This window comes from Patiria miniata, unplaced genomic scaffold (genome assembly GCF_015706575.1).
Source record: "Patiria miniata isolate m_02_andy unplaced genomic scaffold, ASM1570657v1 HiC_scaffold_1, whole genome shotgun sequence".
NCBI classification, from domain to species: Eukaryota; Metazoa; Echinodermata; class Asteroidea; order Valvatida; family Asterinidae; genus Patiria; species Patiria miniata.
Window position 1 is genome coordinate 12,482,089 of NW_024037047.1, and position 26,543 is coordinate 12,508,631.

General features: G+C 37.7%; 1 protein-coding gene across 1 annotated transcript; it reads left to right on the forward strand.

Moving 5' to 3' along the window:
- Positions 1-1,590: 1,590 nt before the first annotated feature.
- Positions 1,591-24,961, forward strand: LOC119730344. The gene is made up of 6 exons (XM_038203196.1): positions 1,591-1,620; positions 3,964-4,021; positions 7,110-7,168; positions 7,834-7,953; positions 8,435-8,573; positions 22,203-24,961. Exons 1-6 carry the CDS (start codon positions 1,591-1,593, stop codon positions 24,959-24,961), a joined length of 3,165 nt encoding a protein of 1,054 aa, XP_038059124.1.
- Positions 24,962-26,543: the final 1,582 nt, after the last annotated feature.

Consider the following 26,543-nt stretch of genomic DNA (forward strand, 5'->3'; position numbering starts at 1 on the left):
GAAGGTTCTTTAGTCCGAAGGGTCATTAGTCCGAAGGTTCGTGAGTCCGAAGGTTCAATAGTCCGAAGGTTTGATAGTCCGAGGGTTCGATAGTCCGAAGGGCCCATTAGTCCGAAAATAGAAATAACAAAACCCGGTTTGGTTCCCCTTAGCCCCATAAATGTGGCCCATCATTAGAGACACACTCTTGGAAAAAAATGTCCTGTTAACATTGTTTACTTATTTCTTATGATGGGACTGCAGTTTGGCCGAAGTCAATTGAGCGTGATCGGCTGACTGATAAGGTTTACGTACAAAAACCCGAGCCAACGAGGTTTTTGTATAGAAAGCTGCCGGACCACATTTTGCGAGAGTGTGTCTGTAATGACTTACTGGACAACCTCCGTAAATAAAGGCCACACTTTCATCATGTACAAAAAAAAGTCAAACTTGGTCAAATTTCGATTTTTACATTTAGGCTTAGTTTTTATGGTTTTTGGCTTTATAAGTATACTCACCCTCTTAATAGGCGAATCAGAAAGTGCTGCCTTTTTTAGATCTATAAATTTCGTGAAATTTCGTGTTGAAATTTTGATACGCAAACGTGTGCAAACAGAATCTGGAAATTTCACCAAAAATAGACATCTGAAAAAGGCAGCACTTCCTTATAAGCCTACAAAGAGGGTGAGTACGCTTCTAAAGCAAAAAACCCTACAAACCAAGTCTAAATGTTAAAATCAAAATTTGACAAAGTTTGACATGTTTTTGTACATGGTGGAAGTGTGGCCTTTATTTACGGAGGTAGTCCAGTAAATTGGCCACATTTATGGGGCTTGGTTCCCCTGAGTCAGCTCAGTGTCTGACAAGAACCCTGTACGGCCGAATGCAATTGCAGGGGGAAAGCCTCACAGATTAGGGGCCTACAGTCGAGTACTAATTAGGTTGCATGATCGGATTGAGGCCTCTGCAGAAAATGCGCAAGAGAAAAATGAGCTTGCTCAGCTCAGAGAAAGCACACTGAAAGAACAATTCCCCAAAGGTGTGGACTGGCCTGCTGACAAGGCGACCCACTATAAGTGGCTTCAAAGCTACACATGTATGTTGCATGTATTTACGCACATACAATATATGCCATAAATATGGCGTTTATAATCAGCATTTCAGAAATCTATATAAAATCACATGATTGTTGACATCATAATGACCTCACACATCGACAGTGTTTTCACGAAATAACAAAAACCTCAATGTCATGCAAAAAGGTCATTCCGTGATAATCGCCTTTGAAGTTAATCATTTTTTTCAAAACACCTTTTCGACTAGTTTTTAGAAATTCTTGTAGTATCTATAAGTCTCTCTTAATTAAACTGTAATTCATTAATACAGATCAATTAAAGTTGTTATCAGTTAGAGAAAACAGCAAAACACAGAGGCCTCACTTTTTTCCCATGAAGTTGTACACACTCTTCGTCACTTCGTGAAAACATAAAAAGTTCTAAGAAATTGTCACATTTGCGCGTCTGACGTCACTGTAGCGCGCGCGCGTCTGTTCTTTATCGACAGCGTTCACGGCGTGCGCGTCCACTCCCATCCTAACGCGTGTGTAGAGAAATGCATTATTCCTCTGGCCCTGCTAACGAGGTAAGTTTTTGCCACTTCGTGAAAACAAAAATCACGGCTTTTAGGTATTTTGTCAAATGTTTGTTTGCGATAATCGCGAAATCAAACATTATTTTGTTTTGAAACTCAGCCAAATTCTTCTTTTTGTCAAGTGCAATTTATTGGCCAGCAAAACTCAAAATCGAAAATGTTTCGATTTTGCAGGTTTTTGTCACTTCATGAAAACATCGTCGACATGTGTCACATTTTTGTGCCAATGGCAAAGATCTAACAAACCTAAAACAAAAAGACTTAAAAAAAGAATGTTCCTTTGATGAGATATTGCTTTAAAGCTTCAAAAACTGAGAAAAAAAAACATATGACATTCTCAATGTTTACCTATGACACATCCCGTTATGCATACAGACCAATGTTGAACCCTATCGGACTTACAGTTCCGTAGATATAGGACCTTAACATACTTTACCCATACTAAGAAATATCGGCACATTACCCCTGTTCTCCAAAGTCTTCACTGGATTCCGGTGGCACAGCGTATTGAGTTCAAGATCCTTATCTTGGTTTATAAAATCTTACATAAACACGCACCTGGTTATTTGTTGAATTTGTTGACAGTTCGGGAAAGTTCTATAGCCACTCGCTCCTCCAATGAAACACGCTTAGTCCAGCCCCGTTTCAATCAAAATCATTATGGCATGCGTGCCTTTTCAGTAGCAGCACCCAGTATATGGAATAAGCTTCCTTATTTTATTCGGAACGCACCTTCTTTTTTATCTTTTAAGTCAGCACTAAAAACGTATTACTTCCGTCAGGTTTTTAAATAACATTCATGATGATTGACTGATTGTGGTTTTAATGTATTTTTAATGAGTTTTACTTGGTATTTAAATCAATAGATTGGTGATGTATTAATATTTTTAATGAGCTTTTTAGTGTATTTAATGACATTTGTTTTATTAACTTTGTAAAGCGCATTGAGATTGTGTCAATGATGTAATGCGCTATATAAGAATTAATTATTATTATTATTATTATTAACAAAGATACCTTTAAGTGGACGTCAAATGACCTGTAATGACCTCATCATGACGACACCTCAGTTTTTGTTTGAATTCAATCAGAATTCAATTCTCTGGGACCTTAAAATATACATATTTAAAATAGCGTCACATGACCTACGATGACGTTATTACGATCTCTTATTTCGTGGACCGCCTTTTGGTGATGGTCTCCCTTATGCCAAGTTTTATGGTGGTTTACAAATGACAGAAGTCGTGTGGAGAAAAATCGTGTAAAAAGTCTGTGTGACTTGCGATAGGAGAAACCAATAAATAAGCTGCCCCCTTTTGAAGTAAACGCATTGTGTCCAATACATGCATCTTCGGTAACGTGTACAACAGTTCAAATATTTAGTACTGTTTTTTAAAGTTGAACACGTTGAGTACAGAAGCTCAAAATTAAAAATTACAACTGTTAAAACTGCATAATTTCTTCTTTTTTTAATGATGGATTGTCTTTTTTGAGCCTGGATTTCCTAATACATGAAGAGATGATTCATTGTCCCAACAGCCTCATCCGGCAAATACAGATAGGGGTGGTTTTTTTTTCAGGATTGACGAGCATTAGCAAAGCTGTTTACGAAGTGTGTCAACAGGCAAAGTTGTTTACTGAATCAAGTTCAAAGGGTTAAACTGACTGCACAGATCTCAAAGATTATTTAGAGGTAATATATTAATAATTTACTGCGTTTGTCACGTGACAGTCTTGATAACCTTTGTGCTATCATTGTACTGCGTATATTTACTTTAGCCGCCATTTACAATTTTGGTTCAAGAAAACGAGCGGTTTGCAGCACTTGCTTTACGTTTATTCATAACTTTTTAAATATTGGAAATTGGTGAGTAGATATATGAGTTTCTGGTTTCTGGTTACTTTTACAATTTGTCATACAGATCGCCTCGTTTTTTGTTTTACATTGCGTTTATAAAATTAGTGGGCAGTAGTGTAAATTTAAATTTAAAATTTGATCCCAAGAGACTCCATTTTGAAATCAGGGTAATACACTAATGTAACATTCTAACTCGCCATACATTTGGCAAATTCGTCTCATATGGAGATTGGCGTTGTATATAAAAAGCTAACTCAATTTTGCTAATCATTTTAACGCGTCGTTCATTCATATCGAGTGCATGCATTGCTTTAAATTATTAAAGAGAAGATTTAAAGGACGGGAATTTGCGTCAGAAAATATATAATTATGTATCCGGTTTAACTTTCACCGGCGTATGAAATTAAGTTTACTCAGTAATATACCAGGGTTTTCGAGATTTCAAACCTACGACCTCCTGTTGTTTACCAATGCAGATATCGAACGCAACCACCGAGCCTAAACAGATATACAAAGAAGACGATGACGCCGAATGTATGTAGATAAATAATAGTGTATTTAGTAATTACCTTTGAAACATTAAAAATGAAATGTGTACCCTAAATAATTCCTTTACATGCTTATATATATGCATTTATTTCCTGTTTTTCTTTAATATTATATATTATACTACAGGGTGTTTCAAAAAAAAGAAAGAAACTGAGCTGATTTTGTTGATTACTCGGGTTCACTAATTATTTAGGAAAATGGTAACCACCATCTGCTACATAACCATGTCTTCTTTTTCTTGACACCACGAACTCAATTTTACCGATGACTGAGCACTAAGTGATGTAACTGAAATGCCAAAAATGCCCTTGTCCCATATGCACAGTAAGACCAATTGACAGTTATCAGAGAAAGAGACGTTATCAGAAATTCGTTCACATCAATGAAAACCAGGGCAGAGATTTGCGTTGAAAGGAATGGGGGCATGTTGAAGGAGAGTGGGGTTAACAGGGACAGTGATGAACCTTGATATGTTTAGCAATTGAATAAATGACTTTGATAATGTACGTCCTGGATTTTGTTATTTTCAACATGCTGAAAACTGTCAATTGGTCTTATGGTGCATGTAGTACAATGCCATTATTGGAAAGTCAGTTACATCACTTGGTGCTCAGTCATCCGTGACGGTAAAATGGAGTTCGTGGTGTCAAGAGAGAGAAGACATGGTTATGTAACAGATGGTGGTTACCATTTTCTTAAATAATTAGTCATACCCGAGAAATCAACAAAATAAACTCGGTTTCCTTTTTTTTAAACACCCTGGATATTGCAATCTTAACGACGTAAAATTATGACTTTTTTGAAAATTGAATTGTGTAATTTTCATAAATAAAGGAACTCCTGTGATATATTGCATTTCATAAACAAATAATCAAAAAAAGTATTCCGTTGAATTAAAGAACTCCCAAAATATCGATGTATTATTAGCAGCCCATAGCTGTAGCTCCGATTTTCGGTGTTGCATCCTTTACTTTTCCTATGCTCCTCTTAATCAATTCACTCAAAAATCTTCTTTATTACCAGAAGAAAGAATATAAGCCTTCCATTTTGAAAATTAAGAGACAATCCGTCACTGACTTGTCTCCACTGGAATGGCTTTTTCTTGTCCTGTCCGTCCTCGCTGTTGGCTACGCAGCGTCTCTGATGTCAATCGTGATGTTTGCAGAAGGAACACCGGATTCGCCAAAATTTATATTTGTAATCGTTTTGGGTGTAACATCAGGTTAGTTCAATTTAAATAACTGTTAACAGATATTTTTTAGATGTCTGTTATGCCATTTACTTATGGCAGATATTTGAATTGTTAAAATTCGGTTAATACTTATAAAATGGCTAATTGTTAAAGGAGTAGATTTGGACGTCTGAATAGGATGGAATAATTGAGTTAGGAGTGAGTATTCATCACATTTGGTAATCGAAGTTTGCCCATGCTGTACAGATGATAATTTTTAAGTGTGACCTCGTTTAATTTGCATAGCATCAACCAACAACACAAAATACAACACCAGCAACAGCAACATGCTACTTTCGATCAATATAATTGTATTGAAGTTAATCATTGAAATGAATTATACATTTTTCCGCTAACTACTCATACAATCCACGGGTGACAATAAGTAATACATATTATTTATTAAAGGTACACATTTTAAACCTTTATTGCCGTTGAAGGAAACAATGCATTTTCCAGGTAAATGGTTTAAGGAAAGGTGCAATTTTGAGTGATTTCCCAGATAGATAATTTTATGAACATAATTATATCAAACATTTATATCAAATTAAATAAGGTTTTAAAGTGATCTTCTTGTTGATACAATTATTACGAACAAAAACCTCAGATGATAACAATACAATAAATTTAGCATTAACAAAAACGATGCAAGTGATGTGACATCCTTTTAGATCGATCTGTTTATATATATAATTATAGGCAATAACCTAATAAGCTGTAATGTTAATTTCAAGCACTGTGAAATATATTTCCACTCATGTTTGTAGTGTTCCTTCTGGTGTATCCCGTTCACGGTGTGTTTTGGAGGATGCCTTACAGCCTTCTACTATATTGCTTGTGTCACGTGGTTCTGATAGCCTATTGCATAATGTATTGCATACTACCGGAAGATGAGGAATCGATACTGAAAGGAGAACAGATGCCGAATGGAGATCAAAACTCTAAGATCGTAAGTAAAATTTATCCACGTAAAAATACGGTGTTGCCATATAATTTTATTCATATTTAGTCAGTTTTTCTTTGTTGTTTATAAAAAAAAAAGGTGCAGTACCCTCTTTGAGTGATCCTAGTTTGCTTTTTCCCAGGTTGCAGCACTGACAATGTTCCTAGCATCGTGACTTACGTGATCCCTAGCATAATACAGGTTAATGTCTTATGGAAAGCGTCCCTTGAGCAAAGACATTGCCAGATTGGTAAACCGCCAATATAGGGCTGGATAGCACAGTTTTTGAAAAGCTGAAACTGCAATTGGAAAGTCGCAAGTTCAAACCCAGCTCCAGTCAACTTCAAAATTGTTCAATTTCCAAAAGAATCATTCATATTTAGTTAAAAAATCAAGTTGGGTTCCTTAATTAGTCGTGTTTGCATACTTCTTATAGAACACTCTTACAAGTGTTGTCTTTCTGAAAACAACACCTCAAGATTCACTGATTTTCTTTCTATTGCAGGTAATTGTGGTCTTGGCTGCAACCGTTGTTGTTGCAAACGTTTCGCTTGCTATGTATTTGTTCATAAAGTACTGGCAGGCAAGAACAATGTTATTTCCGTGGGGAGCAGAGACATATAATCAAGGTAACTCTTAGATTTAAGTGCGTATAAGGCTGGCTGGGACTTTACTCCAGCGTCTGCGATAATCCTGGGGCTTTTAATAACATTGACTGTAAATTAATTTTAATTTACAATCTTAAACAGTCTGTAAAGCTCACTCACATTTCTCAAAACATCGATTTTTACACAGATTGTTCAAAAAGATTAACAAAACCTAATATATAAATGCCAGTTTTTTTAGTACCATTTAGTGTTGTAGTACTTGTATATATTTTGAATGTCATCTATTGCTAGATGAGAACATCAAACATCTGTTCGTGATGTGTTTGTTGTTGTTGAATCTTCATCTGGAGGTAAGTATACAAATAATAAGTGCTATTTAAGAGTGTTTATGAGTAAAACCGAAGGAATAATTTAATGAGGTTATAGATGGAATGCTCCATCCCACAAGGCGAAGCCAAGCGTAATATGGAACAATCTTTTGTCACCGAATTAACCTATTCTTATCATTGCACGAACGTGAATAATTCATTATTCGTTTTATACGATACCGGATTAAATCCTCGTCATATGATTGGTCAGAGCCGCCATAAGCGTGACCGTGCAATTTCATATACCGTGGATTGGACCCTCTGTTTTTGCCGTGCGGTCGTGTTGTGGGTTGGGAGGAATAATTCAGTGACAAGTGATCAACGACCCACCAATTTGTTCGGGCGTTGTATAATATGGGTTAGCTCTTGAAACACACTCGGAAGAACTAGGTCACTGAACTCACTTTCAATGCTGTACATTTATTTTGCTTTTAATGTTACACATTGTTTTAATGCTACATTGTTTGATAAGGTCAGAACAGTTTTTTTAATGATCTGTCAAGTTAGTTATATCTGATTTTTCAAGGTTTTTTTGCGTACTGTATGTTCTAGCTGAATTTTCTATTGTGAATACTTACTTAATATGTAGGTTGAATGTCCTTACTGTGCTAAAAGGACTCATTTTTGTACTGTATACTTTCCGGCAGCTAACGTTTGTGGCACTTGTCCTGAAGATTGACGAGACAGGATTGGCACATTCAGAGATTGGGAAGCTGGTTGGAGGAGTTATGTATTCCACTATTATGTGTGTCATTGGCTTCTTGTTTGTAAGTAGTCAATACTGTTGTGTCTTTTCCAGTGAATGTGAATATTCATACAAATAAAATGAAATAAATTTACTCTGACAAATACAATTATACGGGTATGAGGAGTGTCTCAGAGTTGATGGAATTGGTGCTGTTATATTTTTCAGTTATTCAAAAAATGGAAACCGCTGGTGTTTATCATCCCGTTGGCAAGTTTGATTGAGCCGGTCTACATCACATACAACCTGATAAATGTGAGTATGATTTTAATACGTAACAAACCCATCTTCCTCTGTTCCATTCTGCCAATGAAGTTTGCTCGTGCGTTTGAGATTGAATTTTTTTGTTTATAACGGCTGAAATTAATTGAGTACTTTTCAACTGAGGTATAATTAAAGTGGAGGATAACATACTTTTGAAATATTTCAACTATTCTGGGCAGGGTTAAATGATTTCTTAACACACAAAAACAACCGAGTAAATATAAATTTCCTTTCAACAGACTGGACAGACCACGCAAGGTTTCCCCGATGAGTTCGTCCCAGCGTGCATCATTGCTGTCAGCATCGCTAATATTGCAGTGCGGATCTCTGTATGCGGCTCTCTGATATATATATACAAATACATTCGGACCAAAGCTGGTATGTTAAATTCTTGGGGAAAACATATTTTACTTAATCTTTTTCTCATCTCTGTACCGACGGATTAATTATTGGGGCCTTTGTTATGTTCAATTTTTTTTTTACTAAGTCATTTCCATCCCTCAAACCAAAATAATGAAACCTTACACTTTGTAAAGCCAATATAATTCTTTTTGGAGGAGGGGGAGGCTAACTATTTGTAATCTCCTCAGTTCTCCTTCAGATACAATGGAGGTGTGTATATGACTTTTGGGGGAAAACCGTTCTTGTCTCTTAAAACGTCAATGTAGAATAACAACTAATGGCAATCATTTTGTGAAATTTGTTATTCTACCTGTAATATTTTTCTTGAGACAAACTCTGTGTGCCAAATGCCATGCTCGTATCATCAAAGGCACAATTGCCACACATATTTCCCCTATCTACCCCACTATACCATGAACAAAATTTTGAGAGAAAAAAATTATCCATTATTAGAGCGTCATGCATTGGTTCGCCAACCAAAGTATTGGTTGGGTAAACCGACCACCCTATTTCGGATCATCATTGCACATCATCGGATCTCTTCAATTAATCACGGTGTCAAGTTAAAAACCATTGCACATTTTGGACAAAGGAAAAGTATCTCATTTAAATGTAGACGTTTACCTTGGCCTATGACATATAACATTTATAATTCTTTTGGTTTAAAAGTAAAGTTTAGAAATGCCCTCTATGTTTCATTTGAAAACGTCACAACATTGATGCTCAATTTGTCATTAAACATAAATCACATTGTGGGTGCAAGAGGGCAAATAAAAGTTCACCATAGTTAATAGGCCTAAAATGAAAAATTCCCAGAGGAATGTCGAAACGCGCCTTCCGTAAAGATACAGCGTCCTTTGATAGGGCAGTTCTAATCATCCGATTTTATACTTTGCACCTTTTCTCTTGCAAAGATGACGAGGAAACACAACTTGTGGAGAAAAAGCCGCAAAAATGAAGGTACTCGTGTTCAACATCTATAAAGGTCGACGGGGGTGTGTCCTAACCGACATTTGCATAAAAGAATTTAGAAGAGAGAAGAAATTTATTTAATTATTTGGATAATAAAAACCCTATTTATTTATTTATGGGTTTTTAAAAAATCTTTCGTTCTGGTGATCGTTCTCAATAAATGACTGTTTATTGTAACAAACCGTAATACTTCAGGTTCCGAAGGGGATGTTCGTAATAGTTAAATAATCGTTATAGCGGTGTTCGTTATAGTGGAATTTCTTATTTGATTTAATTTAAAAAAATAATGTATAAATCAATTATACATTTAAAACACATAGTATACAGCAGGCGTTAAAAAATCTAGTGACGAGGGAAAAATACCTTTAAAACTAAATGTTCAAACCTAGTGGAGAGAAGTAGAAGATGATAAAGATAACTTTAGTTACTTTTTTCAAAAGACAGGAAAATCGAAATGAAGAATACTTTTTAACATCAAGAAAACTTAAAGATGAATTTAGAGCGAATTAGGCAGATACAATAAACGGATATGAGAAAACGACTGAGAGATAGTAATGGTTAAATCATGAAATATACGTAAAATCATTAACATAATGTGAACAACCATAAAAGCTTAAATAGGCAACGTTCAAAAATAAAAAAGAACACTTAAATTGGTGATTTGCTGCATTTTTTTTTTTTTTTACATTTGCTGCGTTCAAATTCGTTTCTTTGCTTCACACTGATTAACGTGTGATATACTTCAATGTATTACTATCAAGTTATACCAAACAAAATGCCACCATTTAAGCTTTTGGAATTTTGGTAGTTTTATTTTCATGTATTTCCTTAAAAAAACACAGTTTTAACACATAGTTAGTCTATTTTATTCTTTTCTATATATTTCTTTTTTTCAACTGGTGGCCTTTTCAAAAAAAGTGGAATCCACTGGTCTCCCATGGGTCCAAGCAAACATAGTCGACATTAAAAAAAAACCAATCAATATTAACAAATACACATTTACATAAAGTCAAACTAGTCATCAAGCATATGGAAATTGGACCTGCTCAAAACTAATATGGCCTACTGGATGCTCTGTGGACAATGTTACAGTATCCATAATACCACTGCCAGTGAGTAAGTGCCATGACTGCAAGTAATATGTACAAAAAGGGTTTAATTCCGTTTTTCTCGATGCTTTATTGGACTACAATGTAGCACTTAGTTTGAGACTTTGCATCCAGATGAAAATAGATCCACAATACCTATATGAAGCCAATTTCGAAGTTTTCTCCTCTTTGATATATAAATTAATTTTTGTTTGTCGGTTTTATTTTTACCAGTTATAAATCCATGCTGTGCCTTGCTATTATTTTATAATCATTAGTCTGTTTACGTATTTTGTTTTCTTTCCTTAATTTGTTACTGTGTAACAATGCCAAAGTACGCCGGTTACATTTACGTATTTGGTGTTTTATGTACAGTGTGACATATTTGATGTTTTATCATCTTTGTTGGTCATCTGTTATCAGGCATAGTTAAAGGAAAACTTCTTACAGGCCACGTTTTGCAAATTGACCTAGTTTTTCGATCTTTCAGTTCACTGTTACTAGTTGATCTTTAATTGAAAACACATACGTTTGTCATTTAGTTGGCTTCAGGTCATTTTCTCATTTTTGATTTGACTGCTTCTTTAGAGACAGACGGCTTCCATCTTTATTTTATGTAAAAAAATACTCCAGTAGAAATAACCTTTGCCGCAAGACGGAAAAAAAATACCTTTTCATGCTTCCACGATGATGTAAAGACCCCAAATGGTCTAGGCGTAATATCAAACCAAAAATAAAAGAGAAACGACGACTTATTGTGTAAGACATAAAGTAAATCACAGAGAGCAGCCAGTGGTTTTACTGGGCATTTACTGCCGCTTTAATGTCACAAATGACGGTTTCTGTTTCCTGATGCCACTCGTCTACTGTTTCCGTGTTTGTTATCCAATCATCTCTGTAGCCATTGTCAATTGTCATACCTGTCATACATTTCTGTCATGTGTCTGTCCTGACGTCACTCTTTCCATTATTTTCCTTTTTCTTACCTACATATTCAGCATGCTCTCACGTTGTGCTGCGCCCCATTTTGTGACTGTTGTCTATTCCCATTTGTCTGCATGAGACTTTCTTTGCCAAATATCCTATAGATGTGTTTCTCTACCAAATTTGGAAGATTCCTCATTATTAGTGTATAACGAACTTCTTTGAATATATTTTGTGATTTCAAGTTGATAATGTAACAACCATTTGAATATAGATCAATGCTATATATCTGCAAATATTGTAACTCGTATAATAATTACAAATGGAATAACTTGTAATCTTATAAACTCACAGGGTTATCCAAAGGATTCAAATTGTATCAGTAAACGTGTGAAGTACTTTTGTGTGTCTTTGTGTTGACAGTAAATCGGACTTACAACGAATGACGTGTATGTTTACTATTCGGCAAATTAATCCGCCAGACATACTTGAACAAGCCAACTACAGCTTTCGTCGAGTTTGAAAATTTGAAGATATAAATTTGACAGTGCAGTTGCAGCAACTCCCCGTACATGATAAATGACCATTTACCATAGTCTTCCAAAACACAATACAAGCCCCTACAATTCTACCAAAATTATCGAGCAAATAAAACTGATAGCTATTAACCGGTTATGGCCCGGCGGGGAGACATGGCTATATCGGTTACCTGGTTCTAGTAGCCTCACACGAAATGTTCGTAAAAAAAATTCCGTGATAGCCGTGCGAGCATGTTTAGTTTGATTGTAATCAAGGCCTACTAAAGGTCGTTCTTTCGAAGGTCGGGGGTCAAAGCAGTTTCGAGCATAAATGACTAAAAATGAGGTAGAGTGTAATCCTGTATCGCACCCATCAATATCGCACCCATCTGACATTATTATTACGCATTTTATGGAATCTCGCATTCCTGCTTAATCTTTCAAAAGATTACCAAAGAATATGGAAAAATGAGGCAAAATCTGCCCTGCACCGAGCGGACCAAAATAATTATTCTGAATCGAACGAGTCCAATTTTTTTTTATTATTATTTATCGGGAACTGCATGGAACGGTCAATATAAACCGTCATTATATAGAAATAACATACGATAACGTACACTCTAAGTAAATACAAATTCAACAATTATCGATTGCTGATGCAAATGAGAAACCTTTGAACATGTGCTTCCTAGCAACATCATAGATTGCATTACACATGTGTGCATAACACCGTAAACAAGAATTTTATCAGAACTTAAGGGTTATGCCTGCCTTACCATGTCTGATACTGTATTTGTATAGTGTATGTCAATGTTTGTTTATAATGCAACAATTTTTCCCGTAGTCACTTGCGATCCTAAATTAAACGAATTGTCGAGTTAGTTTTGCATACGTACGGTTGTCACTGAACTCAAATTGTAGAAGATGGTGGTTTTACTATTGATGTTTTTGTTGCTATGGTAATGAAAATATGTCCATTTTAAGCTGACTTTATCCTAGGCCTTACAAGTTTGTAAATGCAAAGTAAGCGAGTATTCGGACATTTAAATAAGAAAATTTCGGAATTACCGATACATAATTTGGAGAGTATAGTCATTACCCTTAACAACGAAAAAATCTTTCCAATCGGGTAATCATATATTGAGTTATTGACAATTGAAAACAAGCTCCGCCTTTCCATTTTGTCCACGACGACTGATATCTGACTGCCGAAATAAAAACTCGAGTTGAAACTTGCATGTGCGAAAGAGGCTATCAAGTAGAGGCCAGAGGCAACAAAACAATCCTTTTCCAAGACTTCTTCCAAATAGAGAAATGACCGTTGTTGCAATGACCAGCTGTTTTGAGAAGACCCCTTTAATGTGACGTCACATGAAGTGTGATTATGTCAAAATGAAGTTACTTGCACTTTTATTTATAACACATCCCGGTATAGGTACATATCAAGTTACAACCAAATCGACCCTAGCTCTTCATATACAGTACTCATATGACATGTGATGCATGGTCATGACGTCACTTCATTATTATCTAAAACAAGTTCCTATCTATATACCTAAACACCTTTGAGCCAATCTGATTCGTACCTTAGAAAATTTGAAAAATGCATCTTTAATGTGACCTTACATGACAAGTGATTTAATGTTACGTCACATTACAAATGATTTCGTCATGATGACATCACTTAACACATTTTCAATCTTTAACACATCCCGGTAGCGATAGTTTTTATTACACAACTATCTGGGGTACCTTGTGCCCTTTCCTATGGGGAATTTGTACTTCAAAAGTTATAGGGATTTGAAGAATGTACATTTAATATAAGTCACGTGACACATGATGACGGCATTGTTACGAAACTCATCTGGACCATTTTCGGCTGCTGGTTAAAGTATCTGCCATGTCTGAAGTCAATCAGATATATGAAAGTACCAAATTGTATGGTTTGAAGAAAATTGTGTACAAAACCTATGGAGAAAAAAAAAACACCTTTAATGTGACGTAACTCGACATCCGATGAATTCTTTTAGGACCATCTTAGGAGGTGCTCGAAGTATGTACCAGGTCGGTCGGATTTACGAAAGTACCAAAGCCCACTGGTGGAAGAAATACGTGTACAAACCCTGTGGGCAATGACTGGAAAAGGAAGGAGATAAAGGAACAAGACATGTAGTTGTGGACAAACACGAGCTGTTTCGGCTGATTGAAATGAGTTTGTGAAATAACATCACGTTCATTACCCTAATATAATAGTTACTCCTTATGTTGTTAAATTGTAAGTCACGGTTAATGTTTTTAAAAACTAATTAAGGAAACACATTTCTAAACTTACACATTTATGTTGTGATTGTTCTTCAAATATAATAGATAGTAATGTTGAAAATTCATTAAAGTCCAGAATTCATCTGCACCACTGTAAATTGTTTACATTTTTATGTAATTTCTTTGGATTTTTTTTTGTAAAGTGCCTGTAAAATTGAATTTTCATTTACTTTGATGGTTTGTCTCTGTACTGCCATTTTAAATCACCCATAGGCCTGAATTATAAAGAAACATGCCAATGTTCTGCTGAATAACACACACTTGTCATGTAATTAATTAATACCCTAATTTTGTTCGTGTGTCGTTCATTGGGTGGTCGAATTTCTGTTTTGGCTGGCTCTAATTCAAAAGTAACATATAAACCTGTGGATTACAAAGTTACAATTTTATCGCCGTTGTCAAATAATTTGTTCTGAATTTAAAAAGGTGAACCTTCATGGATAAGCGAGATTAAATTAAAAACAGGTGTTATCTGTATAGAACAACGGGTGTTGATTGTTTTACCTAAAAGGGATCCACGATATATTACATTTCAACCGCAGTTTTGTTTCGTCTCTCAGTAGGCACTTCACGGTGAGTAAATTCAACGATGTAAACAATACTGTGGAACAAGTGCGATTCCATAAGATATCGTTAGCTTGCAGATCTAACAGAAATAGATGATATGCATTATATTATATTGTGTACCCGTAAATTTAGGTGTTCTTTGAACCGTCACACTCTTATCAAAATATTTACACTTGTGTGCTTGATTGGTGATCCATGCTTGAACATCGGACTCTAAAATAGGCATGGTTGCAAAGACGGACTGAGCGAACGGTAATACTACGGGCGTGTTGAAGAGCAGCCATTTTTAAGAGCAGCCATATTTAAGAGGATCAAGTTTTAGTCGTCGGGAATCGCTGATAAAACATACAGTTTATTCCTACAGATATCTGAGTTTTTTGTTATTATGTACGTGTAAAAAGCAACTGCTTTCACATGAATAAACAATTGTTGAAATTAGTGGCAGTGGTTAGGAGTTGTGCTATTTTCATAGAAGTAGCTCATTTTCCAGTCTGCACACGAAATTAGTTTTGCCTCTTTTAAATATGTGAGGACATCCAAGTGAGTCAGTCACCCATGTTAGGTTTTGATTCGTTATCACACTGCCACAGCAGTACACCTTTTCAATAAATTTGTTGAACTATGGTCAGTGTGTTGGTTAGCTTGTGTTCTTTGCTATACCATCACCTTTCTTCGAAATGAAACAATGGTTATACACAAAACTTTAACCAAATATGTCAAAAATACCAGCCTATAACATATCGTTTCAGGTTGCTGTTACACCATAAATCATTAATGCTCAGTAGATAGGAAGTTCTGAAAGAACTTATCCTGCTTTTTATCAACTTCGTTAAGTAATTTTAGTTCTGATAAGAACCGTCCTGCTTTAAGTTATAAAAGAACTTGGTTTCAACGTTCCGACTAGCTTTCTCTAGTCATCCTCAGGAGACTCAGTAGAGTTGAAAATGCTGCTGCTTAAGTAAGCTATGCAAGGGTAGGGAGTGCTTCAAGATTATTGGTTGTCTGTTGGGCATTGTCAATTGGCTGTGAAGCCCGCTGAGTGCCTGCTCGCTCAGGTGTACGTTGACTGTGAGCCATGAGTGTTGCAACAAGGTATTAGTGAATGCCATATGTTGCTTATGAAATAGCCGATGTCTTGTGATACAGTGCCATGTTTGTGGATCTCAATAGCTTCCCTGATACGACGGGTGTACCAGTGTTTCTCTGGGGCTATGATTTCCGCTTGTTCCCAATCAACGGCATGATCAAAATCAGCAGAGTGTTTGACAATGGCAGATTTTGTCAAGTTTCCCTCTGCGCTCGTGTGCTATGTGTTCTTTATGCCTTGCAGTGAGGTCTCTGCCGGCCTCGCCAATATGGGAAGGGAAATTTCCCCCAACCAATTAGCAACAAAATGATTTCGCCTCTCTTTTTTTTTTCCTTTTTTGTGTTCTTCTTTTGGGGGCTGGGGTGGGGGGGGGGGGGGGAGGGGGGAGGGAGGGGGGCCCTAGCTCGGCGGTAAATGGATTTCGGGGCCGAAGAGCTCGTGGTATGAATATATGTCGGGAGCCGCAAGGTGCGATCCTGGGATGGTGGTTAGGGTTGCTTGCCGCCGGGGGGTGAAGAATAACTTTTTCTCGGAACAGATTTCAATTTGAAAACGATTTATTTCCAGACTTCATTCATTGACGTGGAAGCATGAATAAAATTTAACAAAAACCCCTAGAGAAAAAATGAAGAATAACAAGGTTTAAGTATTACTCAAACTTTGTTATTCTTCACTTTTTTCATAGTATTAGGATAAGATTAAATCCTACTCCCATTATTATGAATTAAGATAGGTTTAAAACTTATTCCAAGTTATTTAAAATCAATATACTTAGATACTTAGGTATACAAAGCTGACATGTTGTGTGTTTGTTTTTCCTTGCTTATAGTTTGACTCGCCCAATGCAGTAAAGAAATAAAACCTTGTTCCTGTGATTAAGCCCTCATAATCTTCATACCAGCCATATATAGGTCGAGGCCTAGTACTAGCAGTGTTTTACCGGTTGAAGCCGTCCAAAATTTGCGGCCGCCCGCCTGTTGGGAGTGAGCATTCCAAAGAGAGAGAGCGAGGAAACTTTTTGTTACATTTTTTGTTTAAGTAAACATATTAGCTTGTTAACATATTAATACGCTGTGGGAAAAATCCTCATAAAATAATCTCTAAATAACCTACATTACAGTTGTAAGTCAAAACATCCGAATGATACAATTATTAAAGTTTCGACCAGGGTTCAAAAGCCTTATACGTTTATATTGACTTTTACAAAATAATGTTTGCACTAATTATTTATCGGAGGTATACACGCAGTGATCCGTCCGTGAGCGGGAGTCACGGAGGTCAAAGGTTTTATGTTGCATATGACAATATGTAATTACAGAACCTATGCAAATGACTACGTATAGCCCTATTTGCATATAAATGAATAGTAATTGTCCAACTGTCTGAAAACAAAACATAGAGGTCGCAATCGTCAATCCACGGTCTCTGACATGTTTAACGAAAAAAATGAAGACCTGTTGGCCCGTCGATGAATTTAGAATGATTTCATATAAAGGTGCGAGGCTCTGTTCACAAAAATATCGGCATTTATTGATTTTATTTCAATTTACATTATTTCAAATTGGTTTGTTTTCTGTACCAATCTTTCGTTCCTTGTGTCTATTTAGTCGTGCCGTGCTGTGCTCTACCCTGCCGTGCCCTGCCCTGTTTTGTCTTGTCTTTTCATTTTGTTTAGTCTTTTCCTGTCTTGTTCTGTCTCAATTTGTTTAGTCTTTTCCTGTCTTGTTTTGTTTTGTTCTTAGTTTGTTTGTTTGTTTGTTTGTTGGTTTTGTTTTGGTTTGTTTGTTTGTTGGTTGGTTTTGTTTTGGTTTATTTGTCTGTTTTCCCCAGTCTTGTATAATTTGCTTGTTGTTATGTTTTAACGCCAGCTTTTCTTGCCTTTGAAAAGTTTTGTTAGGGTTTTAACTGTTAATCCTTGGATCTAATTATCTTTTGAAGTTTTAGTTTTAAGGCGGTCTTATCTTTCATTGAACTTTGTATCTATTTTAAATATATTTTTGTATGTTACATGTACCATGCAAGTTAGGATTGACCGGCTTTCGAGTCACAGTGTTTTATTATACTTTTGTCAATCCTGGCCAGCTTGGATTGGATGTTTTTGTTTAGTTTTGTTTACTTTTGTGGATTGCTTGTTTTTTCTTGAAATTCGGCCGAATAAATAATAATAATAATAATAATAATAATAATAATAATAATAATAATAATAGTAAAAATAATAACGACGACGACGACGACAACGACAATAATAATAATAATAATAACAGGCGACGACGAGGCGATCTGCAGCAGATATGAACGGGTATATACAAGTACTATCAATGCATTTACTCATAACTAGCCTTAAAAGGCCAGTGATCTTTTGATTAACAAAACCTTGTCCTCTAGTTAATTTATACATTTTTTTTCGATTGAAATTCCTCTAAAAATACAGCCTTTAAACAGGGGCGTAAATCCGGTTGGTGGGGGTGGGGTTTATATATGTCGATGAATTTGAAAAAAAAAAAAAAAGTTGATGTGAGTTTTTTTATTTAAGCGCGAGTGTACATATAGATGTACATCTGTATTATGAAAAGCTTCCCCAAAGTGTTATTTGGTATCCACCCTCCCCCGTTCCCGCTTTTCGAATTTCTACGACCCGGTAATGTTTGGATTTTGGTCATCCCCTTCCCCCTCTCCCGCCCACTCGCCGTCACAGACTTACGCCACTGCCTTCAAACCTATTTTAATCACCCTATGGACTCTATACAAGTCTTCCCAGAAATTCAACTGAAAAACAAAATGAGAACCTATGTGGACGACAGCGGTGATCAATGTAACAAGGGGATTATTTGTAGAGTACCACTATTGTTTTACACATGTGTTCCAATCAGGGTCAAAAATCCCAATGTGTTGAATTTACACCGCAGTTTTTACAGTATCTGTCACAGCTGGGCACTTTAAGGGGAGTAAATTCAACCTTGTAGCAATATTCCGAAAACAAAATGAGATTGTGTTAATCATTACACAAACAATGATACAAACGTAAACCTGCAAATATACCAGAACTGGATGATAATCACATATTTTAGTGTATATGTTATTGTACAGATAGGTGACCTTTGAACAGTCACACCCCAACGATTTTTTTGTACGTGTGCGTGATGGACGGTCGATGCTTGACGCCATAATAAATGAACACTTGGAAAGACAGACTAAGGAAACAGTATTATAGGCGTGTTGAAGAGGAACCATTGTTCAAGAGAAACAAATTATAGACACCGGGGATCGCTGACGAAAAATGCAGTATATCCCCATAGATGTGTGAGATTATGCATGTCAATAGCAGCTGCTATCTTCGCAAGCAGCCTGTCTGTTGCTTATGACATATGTCCTCTAGGCGCTGGAAAGTTAAATAGCCCTTCCATTTAAAGAGGTTGTGGAATGCTCGAAAACATTTCCGTCATTTTTTGGGTATATGTAGCCTAAGGTGTGATGAAATATAAACGACTATTGTTTCTGTCATGAAATGAGTACAAAGGGTACTTTTGAGAGCTATTTTTCAGGTCCTGTTTTGACCCGAACGTGCAATTTGTGAAAAGTTGTCGTTGCGGGCAGCAAACAAAACACAGTGAATCGTGACGTAATAAACAGGACTCATGTATGCTACTGTGCATCGGGAGTCCAGTTTATTACGTCACGATTTACTGTGTTTTGTTTGCTGCCCGCAACGACGACTTGTACACAAATTGCACGTACGGGTCGAAACAGGCATGACAGGACTTGAAAAACAGTTCTCAAAAGTACCTTTTGTACTCATTTTATAACAGAAACAAGAGTCGTTTTTATTTCATCACACCTTAGGCTACATATACCCGAAGAATGACGGAAATGTCTTCGAGCATTCCACAACCTCTTTAACATTCGCATTGTCAAATAAGCATAAATAAAGATTTAGAGCAGCAGCCCAGAGCATTTTGGTCAAACGAACAAGGTACCAATGTCCAAGCACAGAAACATTTATTGTGTAACCTAACATATTCAGATATGGATGTCTGCCGGGAACCCCCTGCTGCATGTGGCCCCTCGGGGCCCAAAAGAAGGGGGCAAATAATTGGCTTGATCAAACATTGGAGGTACCACATAAAACCAAGTTTGAATGAACAATTACACCCTACTAAGTATAAAATATCCATTGCCTGACAAAATAATTGTCTGCTGCATAGGGCCCGCCAGACACATCCAAAGTGGATGGAGAAGGGGCGTGGCCGTCACCCCCTCCTTTTCTTTTTCGCTGATACGGTTACAACGTGATTACGAAGAAACTAGTTTATATTGATGCCTTAGCACTTGTAGAAAATGAAAATGTAACTTAAGAGTGATTTCAGGTCAGGCTTATTAGTTTAAGAGTGGGGCAGAAAGTGCGAAGGGGGCATGGCCGCCACCCCCTCCGTGTACATATCCGCTTATATCGTCGCAATGCAATTTTTGAATAATGCCAAATTTCTCTGACAGGTGTGCTAATGTCTTCCAGTTATTTTGACACCAGTTGTATGAAATTAGGGCATACCTTCGTCAACAAATGTTCATTTACCAGAACAGGTAGGCCTAAGTTAACTTTTCCCATTGAAAATGTACACGTATGCACATATGCATGGAGGTGCACATGAGAGTGGCTCAGGCTAACAGATCGAATTAAAACTTCCCAGATGCGTTACAAATTTAAGAGTATGAAAGTAAAAGCATGTTTTATTGGTGCCTTGGTAGTTTTAGAAAATTACATCATAAGAATGATTTCAGGTTAGACAAAATTAACTTAGGAAAAGAGTGGAGGGGCGTGGCCGCCACCCCCTCCATGTGCATTTTCGTCCATATCGTCACAATGTGTTGTTTTTAATCCTGCCAAGTTTCTCTGACATATTTATTGATGTATTTCAGTTGCTTTGAAACCAATAATATGAAAATAGAGCACATCTTCGTCGTCAAACGTCCGTTTTCCAAAACAGGGAAGCCAAATGTTAACTTTTCCATGATCATGTTTAATGTCTATGACAGTGCGCATGAGAGTGCCGACTTTAGATGACCATGGCAACTAAGTATTTTGAGAAGTTCAATTGAAAGTTCACATATGTACTACATATGTCCGGTGGTGTTTTTTTTTTTTTTTTTTTTTTTTTTTTTTTTATCTTAGTACCGGTAATTACATTGAAACACACAGGACTAGCAGGAGATGACTAGTCATAGAACAGTAACGGCTTTGTGGATTGGGCTGAAGATGGAAATGAATCTTAATGGGCAGCAGTGCAGGGCGGTTAAGGTCAAATATTTTGTACAAAATTGAGCACAATTTAACACATTTTTCAATGGAATATATAGCAGTATTCACTATTACACCAGTTGTATCCATATCGACTTGGGTAAACCACGTGTTAACTCTTTATCAATCCAACTGGTCACCGTCAGAGTGCGACGTCTGACCGATGTGCCTGTTGTAAATATTCATTTGCACCTGCTTCGGCATTGAAAAAAAAGGGGGGGGGATGGAGACCAGAGGTTGTGAGCAAATTGTCTCTGGTGTCTAAATTCGTAACAAGAAAAAGGTCGCATTTGAAGTAAAGTGGGTATACAAAGTTCACTCAGTGACCTCTCAAAGGTCACCAGAGGTCAGACATGAACTGTCCATATAGCCTTTGTGGAAATTCATATCATGGCAAGAAGTTTAGGTGTGGGTCGTGAAAAAGTAGGGTTTACTTAGTTAATACATAGTCCACCTGATGTTCCCCAATACCGATGTTTCCCGAGATCGTTGGGATAGAGGGCTAGGGTTAGGCGTAGGATTAAGGTTAGGGTTAGAATAAGGGTTAGGGTTATAGGGTAAGGATTTCGGGGAACATTGGTATTGGGGAACATCGGTATTGTGGAACATAAGTATGCACCTGCTCCATGGTTAATATCACCATTGAGGTTTTTCTACCCTCATGATTTCACCAAAAACCTTGGGCATTAAGTTAATTGATCTCTTGAAGCACACCAGAGGTCAGAGATGGAATGCCCTTCACGAACATTCTTTTCATAGCATAAACAACTGCAATTAGAATTGTTCTAAAACAAATTGCCCAAGTTAACTGTATTCCCGATGATATAAAAGTAGCTCAGCAAGCTGATCCTACTCTGAGGAAGATCCGCGAACTGTCTGATCTGAAAGATGAAAAGACTGGTGAAGACGGATGCTCCTCTCGGTTTGTTACACACGGAGGTTTACTGTATCGACAATTTCAGTCGGAAAGGTTCAGCCAGGGCAACGTAATTCATCAGCTGGTGGTACCCGCTAAGTATAGGAAACTGGTTATGAAGCTTGGTCACGAGGCCATCATTGGAGGACACCAAGGAGCCAAGAAGACTGCGGACAAGATACTAACTGATTTCTTCTGGCCCGGCATTCACTCGGAGGTAACGCGTTTTTGTCGATCGTGCGACGTTTGTCAACGCACAGTACAGAAGGGTAGAGTGACCAGGGTTCCTCTCGGTACTATGCCACTTATAGATACTCCGTTCGATAGAGTAGCTGTCGACATTGTTGGCCCTATCCATCCCATGACGAGCAACAAGAACCGTTACATCCTCACAATTGTGGATTATGCAACAAGGTATCCTGAGGCCATCGCCCTCCCCCGCATAGAAGCCACTCGAGTCGCCGAGGCCCTTGTAGATGTCTACACTCGAGTAGGAATACCTCGTGAGGTGTTAACTGATAAAGGCAGCCAGTTCACACCTGACGTCATGAAGGAGGTCAGTAGGTTGTTGTCAATCCGCCAACTTACCACCACGCCTTACCACCCTGCTTGCAATGGTATGGTTGAACGGTTCAATGCCAGTCTCAAGAACATGTTGAAGCGGATGTGTGCGGAACGACCGACTGATTGGGATCGTTATCTCAACCCTCTTCTCTTTGCCTATCGTGAGACACCTCATGACAGTACAGGCTTTTCCCCGTTTGAGTTGCTCTACGGGAGAACTGTTAGAGGACCCATGGCAATTTTGAAGGAGCTCTGGACAGGAAAAGTGGAGTCCGACACTGAGGTCAAGACAACCTACCAGTATGTGATAGATCTCAAGGAGAGATTGGAGAATACCTGCAACTTAGCACAGAAGGAGCTGATGAAGTCTCAAAGGAAGAACAAAATGTACTACAATAGGAAGAGTAGAGAGAGAAGTTTCAAACCAGGCGACAAAGTCCTGATCCTCCTCCCGACAGACAAGAATAAGTTGCTACTTCAGTGGAAGGGTCCCTTTGATGTTCTGGCGAAGATTGGTACATGTGACTATCGTCTTGATTTACATGGTAACACCAAGACGTTCCATGCCAATCTGCTTAAACGATATGTTCAGCGTGAGGAAGCAAGTCTTCTGAGTGTGGTTAGTTGTGATAGTGGTATTGTTGATGTCATATGCACTGCAACTGTAGAGGATGAAGACGGCCCTAATGACGAAAGCGGCCATGTCACTGGTAAAGCTGGGTTAATTGAATTTCCAGTATTAAAGGCCAGTGAAACTGTAGCAGATGTCACCCTGTCTGGTGATCTGTCAAAGGAACAGACTCATGAAGTTAGGCGACTCCTTGGCAATTTTAGTGACATTATGACGGACTTGCCTAGTGAGACGACAGTTGGGGTACATGACATCAAGCTGTCTACTGATGAGCGCATACACCAGAAGCCATATCCACTTCCACACAACATGAGGGATACAGTTGCTGACGAAATTAAACAAATGATGGAATTGAAGGTTATTGAACCGTCAGATTCGCCATATTCGTTCCCGATTGTCATCGTGAAGAAACCTGATGGAAGCAACAGATTCTGCATTGATTTCCGGAAGCTAAATCGAGTAACTATCTTCGATGCAGAACCGCTCCCCAACCCTGATGAGATATTTGCGTCGTTATCCGCAGATCGTTTCTTCACTAAGCTTGATTTGACCAAGGGTTATTGGCAGATACCGCTGACCGAGGAGAGTAAACCTAAGACGGCATTTGCGACACCGTTTGGCCTCTTCCAATTCCGCGTCATGCCCTTTGGTCTAATCAACGCTCCGGCGACATTTAGTCGACTGATGAGGACCGTGCTGCGAGAGGTGTTGAATGTTCACAATTACATTGATGACATTCTGATTCACACAACCTCCTGGCAGGATCACCTAAAGACACTGAAGGAAGTGCTGAAAAGGCTTCGAGAGGCAAAGCTCTCAGCGAGACCAAAGAAATGCCAAGTTGGTTTTTCCAGCATCCACTTCCTTGGACACATCATAGGCCACGGTCAACTCAAACCTCACCCAGATAACATCGAGAAGATAAGAAGTGCTCCGCGACCAACGACTAAGAAGCAGATGAGGTCATTCTTGGGACTCTGTAACTACTACAGAAAGTTCATCCCAGATTTTGCGGCAATTGCAGTACCTCTAACTGACAAGACCAAAGGTCGCGAGCCCAACAAGATCATTTGGACTGAAAGTCAAGAGTTGGCTTTCAACTCGTTGAAGAAGCATCTGACGAGCCGCCCTATCCTTTGTCTACCAGACTTTGAGCGCCAGTTTATTTTGAGAACCGACGCCTCTGACATAGGAATTGGAGCGATGCTGTTGCAGGAATATGATGATACCAAACAACCTGTCGCATTCGCAAGCAAGAAACTTCTTCCCCGTGAGCGAGCCTATTCTGCAATGGAAAGGGAATGTCTTGCCATCGTCTGGGGAATCCAGAAGTTTCAGGTCTTCCTCGATGGGAAGGAGTTTGTCCTTGAAACTGACCACCAGCCGTTAGTCTATCTTCAGAAGGCCAAACTCATCAACAGCAGGATCATGCGGTGGGCTTTATCATTGCAGCCCTATAAATTCCTCATTGAAGCCATTTGAGGAATCGACAACGTCGGTGCTGACTTCTTGAGTAGGGTACCAGTGTGAATATATCACTGTTGGTATCCGTCGATCGATATAAGTATCAATCCCAAGTGTAAATATGTACAGTTTTTGTTTTGTTGTTTATAAGTTGTGACATCAGGTGGAGAGAAAAATCTAAGATTTTTCTTAAACGGGGGGTAATTGTAAGCCCTGATGTCTTTTCTGTTAAATTAAACTTTTCAGTAGACTTGTATCCGTTGAATAGAATGAATAAACATGAGCCGGTGAACGTTTTGGTGTTTATGTAAATCATTTCTTTCTGTTAGGAGCCATGGTATGTGCACGTACAAAGAGTTAAATAGTTCTTATTGTGTGTTGCTAAGAGATGTGTGTAAACGAAGGTAGAGATTGGGTGTTAGACGGGTGGGTCGTGATTGCCGGGAAAATTCAAGAAGGACAGAACGCTCAGAGCTGATAGCGATCGCACTGCGAAGTCGCCAAATTTGCAATGGAATATACTATGATTTTGTTGTTGTTGTAGGCCAAAGGAAGCCTTGCATACCGTGAGTATTATTCAGTTATTCAGTGATCTATAGTACAACTGAATTTTGAGTTTTTATGTTTCGTTTAGTGATTTTTATGACGTTTTCTGTAAACATATGCATTTGTATTGCACGTGATAGACGTGGTTCTAAGATCAGATTTTGATGGCGTCATTAGTTAATACATGAGTGTATTCGATTTCAACATATTGGAATATTTATTTAAATATTAAGGAAGAATGCTCAGAGTTTTGGTTTTCTTTTTAAAAATTGATAAATCACGATATATTTTGCTTGAGTAAGATATTCATATTCTGAGACTAAAGAGGGGTAAGGTTTGATTTAAAGACACCCGTTTTATTGTAAAAGCCCGTAGAAAGAATTTTGGACATTTGATTAATATTACAGATGGCTCATTTGTGAGGACTTAATGAACCAGTGGAAAGGCTTGTCGGGGAAGGACATGGATCCTTACTAGGAGAGAAGGACATGATGGTTGTTCCCCACACACACACCGCACCCAAGGCGTTCTAACCGGTCCCTCCCTGCCAACCGTCGATCACAGACGACGGAGAAACTGCATGGTGGCGCCTTCAACACGGCAGCCCAAGATTTGGCCCAGACCCAGCACAAGACCTGGAGGACAGGAACGCCAAGAGATCGCGAAGACAAAAAAAGTGATCAAGTGTGGTGGGCCCATCACTTTGTTTTAAAATAATAGATTTGTTGGTTAAATAGAAATTTTGATTGAATTTGGTTTCATCAAAAGTTGAAAGAAAAGCGCTGGTTTGATTGAAATTGTTGAATTGTTGAATTGTTGAATTGTTGAATTGTTGAATTTTGTGGAAAGAAAGAAAGAAAGAAACAAAGAAAGAGGAAATTTCACTTGATTTTAGTTGGATTCGAAAGTTTTCGATTTGAAAAGAAGATACTTTGACTTGTGCACAAGAGAGTTATTGTTTTATTATTTTGATTAAGGAATTTCTATAATTTTTGTTTTGGTTTTATATTTCTATTAATTATTGAGTAAATTTAATTTCACTATTTAGATTTAA